The sequence below is a fragment of the Vidua macroura genome, chromosome 2 (genome assembly GCF_024509145.1).
Source record: "Vidua macroura isolate BioBank_ID:100142 chromosome 2, ASM2450914v1, whole genome shotgun sequence".
In the NCBI taxonomy this organism is placed as follows: domain Eukaryota; kingdom Metazoa; phylum Chordata; class Aves; order Passeriformes; family Viduidae; genus Vidua; species Vidua macroura.
Genome location: NC_071572.1, coordinates 116,754,596 through 116,760,595, shown reverse-complemented (window position 1 = coordinate 116,760,595; position 6,000 = coordinate 116,754,596). Strand labels below are relative to the sequence as shown.

The 6,000-nt window shown below is 51.6% G+C and overlaps 1 protein-coding gene across 9 annotated transcripts in view; it reads right to left on the bottom strand.

Annotated features, from left to right (window-relative positions):
* Nucleotides 1-323: 323 nt before the first annotated feature.
* TIAM1 (TIAM Rac1 associated GEF 1) overlaps nt 324-6,000 on the bottom strand; it is a 157,734-nt gene continuing 152,057 nt past the window's right edge. For all 9 annotated transcript variants that reach the window (XM_053970060.1, XM_053970066.1, XM_053970061.1 and 6 more), the window contains 3 exons: nt 5,809-5,896; nt 4,843-5,015; nt 324-2,670 (listed from right to left, as the gene is read on the bottom strand). In XM_053970060.1, the coding sequence (XP_053826035.1) occupies nt 2,207-2,670; nt 4,843-5,015; nt 5,809-5,896 (725 nt within the window). In that variant the 3' untranslated portion in view covers nt 324-2,206. The remainder of the gene's footprint in view (nt 2,671-4,842; nt 5,016-5,808; nt 5,897-6,000) is intronic.

The window sequence follows — 6,000 nt, the reverse complement described above, 5'->3', positions numbered from 1 at the left end:
GGCCACGGAGAGACTGGGGAGCTCCTCCAATGCACCCCGAGTTGCTCTGCAATTTGCTTTTTCTCGTTCTTTGAAACACTCACTCGAAGGTTCCTTGTGATCAGCCTGGAAAAGCAGCAGGAACGGCTGGTTATGGATGCCATAAGGGAAGTGGGAATTGTCCCCTCACCAAAACACCCGCAGAGCCTTACCTGAGGGCTCCTTCCCGAGCTGCACCAGCTGGGAATGCAGGACCTCCTCCCTGGTATCACCCTTCCCACCTCACAGCCCTCCTGTGACAGGCTCCACACACCACTCTCTGCAGTTATATATATGTATTTTTTTTTTTTCCTCCAGTATTTTATTTCCGACAGGCATTTACAACGTTCCATTCATAGAACTAAAAACATAAAAATAGACCTTCTTTCAGCTTATAAAAGAAATATATAAGAACCTTTGACATAGACATGTCATGACATTATGTACAAGAGCCACGGTACCTTCCCAGTACCTGCCTTCCAGTATTTGAGTGCTGACTGCATCCTCTGGGAGCAGCCCAGGACAGCCAAACCCTCCAGCACGTGGGACACGACCGACAGGTGATGGTACAAAAACAACCGTGTGATCATACAAAGGGGGTAGAAACTCTTCTAAAGCTCTTACGAAAAGAAACCAGGAGATAGCAAAAAGTTTACTAGAGAAAGCTTTCATAAGTCAAGTATAGTGCACCAGAAACCAGGGGAGGGAGGGGGCGAGGGGAGGATGCCAGCTGGGACACACGGACAGTGATGGATGCTTTGGGGGGAGGGGATGATTTTTGTTATGTTTTAAAATATAGTCAGAGTGGATTTTATAAAATATAATCCTAAGGCTATTATAAAATTTCAGGTTCTCGAAGTCGCTACTGATGTGTCAAACATCAATAGATACCAAACAAAATTTCATATAATCTTCCTTTTTTTTTTTTTTTCCCTATAGGTGAGACTGCAATGGGGAAAGCTATATAAATCCTAAAAAAAAAAAAAAAGTGCTATTTTGTGTTTCGTATTTGGAAGTCTACTTAAAAACCACGAGATTTTAGTCACATTTTTACCCTGTTTTAGATGTTTAAATAAAAGATTTAAAATGTTAAAGAAGTTTACTTGTGTAGAACTTTTTTCATCCTCTATTGCAGTGGAAAAGCTTGTATAAAGGAATTAAAATACACTAGTTTCACCCACGGGAGGAGAGTGGGTGAGGTCAGTTTTTTGGCCATGAATTCCCTGTCCCCTAAGCCCAAACTCTGCCAGAGAGAGAGGAGCAAAGGGATCTGTGGCTCCAGCAAGGGCACACCACAGATCCCTTTGCTGCACTGCAATTCAGTCATGTAATTTTATTTATTATTCTTTTTAATAGCTAACTAAACTCCAGTCTCAAACATATACAATAAACCTTTTCCTGAAGAAAGTTATACCTAAATAAGAGTTTCCAGTTCATATTTAAATATAAAACCACCATTCCTAACCCTCTGCAAAAAGCTAGCCTCGTATCCTAGACGTGGAGCTACCCTAAATCTCTTACCCCTTTGTGCCCCTGCATCTCAGGTAAAATACAAAAAAATATTTCTTCAAGTGTTAAATTTGGATCTCTTTTAAGAGAGTTTGGCATCTTTACAAGAGTATGTAAAACTAGAGCTTCCAACATTGACATTAAATTAGACCAGCCACAGACCAAGAGGACTGAACACAACATAAATCCCAAACCTTTCCTCACGCGTTCCTAAAATACATGAATATTCTCTTACATTTAGAGAGGGAAAGGGAGTCAGAATACTGCAACTGTACAGGTTAAAAAGGCAGTTTCCTCGTGAAGGAGATGAGCCTACCACCGACGGCTTTCACGGCCACCAACCCCTCTGTCCTCGCGCTCCCGCTGGAGCCGACTCGCTGCACAGAGGTTAAGACACCCAGAGCAATTGGTTTTCCAGTGATTACGTTCTCCCCGTACTCAATTTCAGCCCCTGATTGTTTTAGAATAAATAAAATAGTGTGAAAGCCCTTGGTTAACGTAAGACAGGACCTCAAGCTCGTTTCCTTCCCGGTTTTTGAGCGTTTGACGGTTGCCTGAAGCGTGGCCGCGTGGCTTCGGACCAGTCGAGCTGCCGCAACGGTGTGTGCAAGTGTGCAATCCGGGGGGGTCACGGGAGGGACGGAGGGGGTTCGGGGACACCTGCGGCGCCGGGGCCGCTTCAGAGCTCGGTGTTGAGCTTCCTGCCGGGCACAAAGTCCTCCCGCCGCACCCAGATGACCTCCTCGCCGTGGCCCTCGGCGGCGCCGTTGATGGCGGGCAGGGCCGCCTGCTTCCTCAGCTGGGCCATCCTGGCGGCGTGCGTGTCCCCGGGCGGGCAGGGCCGCTCGGGCCGCCGGCCGCCTGCCAGCGACGCGGCCTGCAGCCGCTCCCGCAGCTCGCGCTGCGCCCCGCGCGCCGCCTCGCAGAAGTCGTCGTCGTCGCTCAGGATGTCGGTCTCCTTGATGTCCTCCTGCTCCTCGTACTGCGCCAGGTCGAACTGCTCCTCGACCCAGCGGTCAGTGTCCCCTCCCTGCGCGGGCTCTTTCTCGGGGCTGCTGCCGTGGACGGCCTCTGAGTCAATGGTAAACCTGTTTCGGGCCAGCCGCCGCCTCCTCCTCCCCAGAGACTTGCTCGGGGCTGACACTGCACACACAAAGATAAAACCCCACAGGTGTTTTACACACGGCACAACTCCGGCCTAAAGCTAAGTCCCGTCTGGCACGGCAGGCACCGGGCGGGCAGGGCCCGGTCACTCCCATCTCCCCGCGGCCTCGGCTCCTCAGCTCCTCGGCACGAGGCCTGTGCGGCTGCACGAGCAGCTCCTGCTGCTCAGATCCACCGAGGCACAGATCACGGCCTCTGGATCCACTGAGGCACAGATCATGGCCTCTGGATCCACCATGCCAGAGATCACGGCCTCTGGATCCACCATGCCAGAGATCACGGCCTCTGGATCCACCGAGGCACAGATCACGGCCTCTGGATCCGCCGAGGCACAGATCACAGCCTCTGGACCCACTGAGGCACAGATCATGGCCTCTGGATCTGCTGTGCCACAGATCACGGTCTCTGGACCCACCGAGGCACAGATCACGGCCTCTGGACCCACCGAGGCACAGATCACGGCCTCTGGACCCACTGAGGCACAGATCATGGCCTCTGGACCCACCGAGGCACAGATCACGGCCTCTGGATCCACCGAGGCACAGATCACGGCCTCTGGATCCACCGAGGCACAGATCATGGCCTCTGGACCCACCGAGGCACAGATCACGGCCTCTGGACCCACCGAGGCACAGATCACGGCCTCTGGACCCACTGAGGCACAGATCACGGCCTCTGGACCCACTGAGGCACAGATCACGGCCTCATGGCTGCTCCTCCTGAGCGCCGGGCAGCCGGCCAGCACCAAGGGCAGCTGCTCAGCTCAGCTTCTCACTCGCAGCCCCTGCTGCCAGCACACCACAAAACCCAACAGCTTCACACCTTGCAGAGGGAAATGTGGGCTCAGAGCAGCTTTCCCACAGCTTTCCCAGGGGCTAGCTCAGTGCTGAAGATGCTGCGTTATTTACAGGGAATTACGTTCCCAGTCCAGGCTCTGCTACTCCCTTCCTCCCTCCTGGGCAAGGACAAAAACAATCCCCCAGCCCAGAAGAGCTGTCAGAAATTCCTTCCTCAGCATCTTCTCAGCAGCTGGCCCAATTAGCAAATCCTCATCCTCTGTGCCAGAACATCTTCCCAAGCAGGGGCAAATCCTGCAGGCACCACGGTGCTTCAGGGGCACACACAGAGCTCTGAGGCTGGAGTTTGTTCCCCTGCACTCAACAGCACCTCAGCACTGCAGGATGAATTTATCCAGCTCTGCCTTGGGCTTGAGGTCACATTTTAATGTCCCTGAGCCTCACGAGGTGCATTAAGTACAACGGCTCAGCAGTTGTAAATTTTATCTGAAGGGAGAGGTCTGGACTCCAAGGTGGGATTTTAATCCCTGCAGAATTCATCACACAAACGCCCCATGGGGCCAATCTGAAAGGAGGTCTGGCATCTCCAGCAGCACCCCGAGTGAGAAGCTGGGCTCAGCTGGTGCTGGTCTGGCCTGCCCTGCTCAGAGGAGGAACAGAAAGCCTGGCTGTCTACAGTGCTGCATCTGCTGAGCAGAACAAGAAAAAAACAACAGACCAGAACAAAACACGCAGCGGTGCCGTGTACTTTGGGGCTGGAAGCAAATGTTTCTTCCTCCAGCATCTAGAGTTCTGAAAATGAAAACCTGCTTTTCCCTGAAGCCAACTGAAAGGGAAAATCCACGGTTTAGGACAGGCCATTACAAAAACAAGAGTACCAAATGTGGGAAGGAGGAGCACGTGCCCTTTAGCAGCTGAGCTGGAAAGGCTCAGGTGGAGGACACCCACAGCTGCCCCTTCAAACCAAGCTCAGGGGAGCTGTTTTTCCTTGTGCATTTTAGTTCAAAAGTGCTCGGGTTACCTCAAAGTTCTGTTCATGCTTTTATGGATCACACAGCTTCTGCTCTGTTCAGCTGACCCCCAGCTCAGAGTAAAGTGCACAGCCAATCGGTACTGCCAGGAGCCCCATCTCCCTTCCATGCCAGAAGCACTGCTCTGAAGCTGAGCCTCGAGTGCAAAGCAGGGGAAATAGAGGCAATTTAAGGCTCTCAGGGAAGTGAAGCATGGAAAACCAGCAGTTTTTACATACACAGGAGAGAATGCTAATGCTAATATACAAGTGACAGACACCACCGTGTGTCCTACAACGGTGCTGGGGTTACTGGGATCTTGAAAGTCTGTAGCCCTACAGTACCTGCCCTGTTCATGGCTGGCCTTGCACCTTTTAGGGCACACAATCTTTTTCCACCAAAAGGAACGTATTGCTGGGAGGAGGGCAAACTTTCGGTTTTAAGGAGCTGCCTTCTGTGTTTGTCCCGCAGGATGGAGTGCACTGCCTTCAGGAAGTCCTTCCTGTGTTCTGGAGAGCTGAAAAAGAGGTGGGAATACAAAAGGCAGAGTTACCCCTTGGGAACTGCTAAAAGCTGGCTGTAAATGAGGTAAATAATGACCAGTTCTGTGATTCAAGACAGTGCAAATGGACTGGTAGGCGCTTCCCCAGAGGAGACTCCTCTGAACTCAGTATCTTCAAAGCAAAGCTAAATCCATGGTCACTGCAGTGGGCATCCAAGGAAACCAACACCCAGGGCATTAATAAAACATTCAGCCTTTCAGCCCTCTTGAGGTTTCCTTTCCCTGCAGTGCCACCCACACGTGGCTGCGTTGGATACACATCCAGTGACCTGTGGTGCTCGGTCCATCTGTCCCTGCAAACACACCCCACAGCTGCACAGCTCCTGCAACTCTCCCTAGAAGTGGGAATTGGCTTGGCACCACCTCTTGGATCCTGATGAACTTGTGTTCCAAGTTCTTACTTGAACCCTAAAAACACCACCACCACCACAATGGATGTTTCTTTAAGTGCAGAGGTTGGGACCTGGTGCCATGAAAGGAACCAGCTGAACACAACACCTGCTGCAACAATCCAATGCTGCACTTTAACTGGAAAATTGCAATAAGGCTTTTCCCATAAAGGTGCAAAGCTGATCAGGTTATATGCCTTTGTTTTCAGAGGCTGTACAAAATTCTGCCTTCCAGAAGTTAGGTTTTAACACCCTCTCCCCACTCTCCCTAGCTGGCTGTTCCCAGATTGCCTCGAAGGACACACACAGGCAGGGATGCAGAGATGCAGCTGCCACGGAAAACACGGAATCCCACTTACCTACAGCAGAGGTGAAATGCCCTTTCTGGCCTGCCCTCAGACTCAGATTTGACATGGACAATCTCACACACAGAATTGGTCTCTGCATCTAAAGGGAAAGCAAGCAGAACTTCATGTCCACCTTGACGTTTAACTGCGAAGCGTTTGCTCCATGCGCAGTGGAGGCCCCCAGGGCACTCACACTGAGACCCT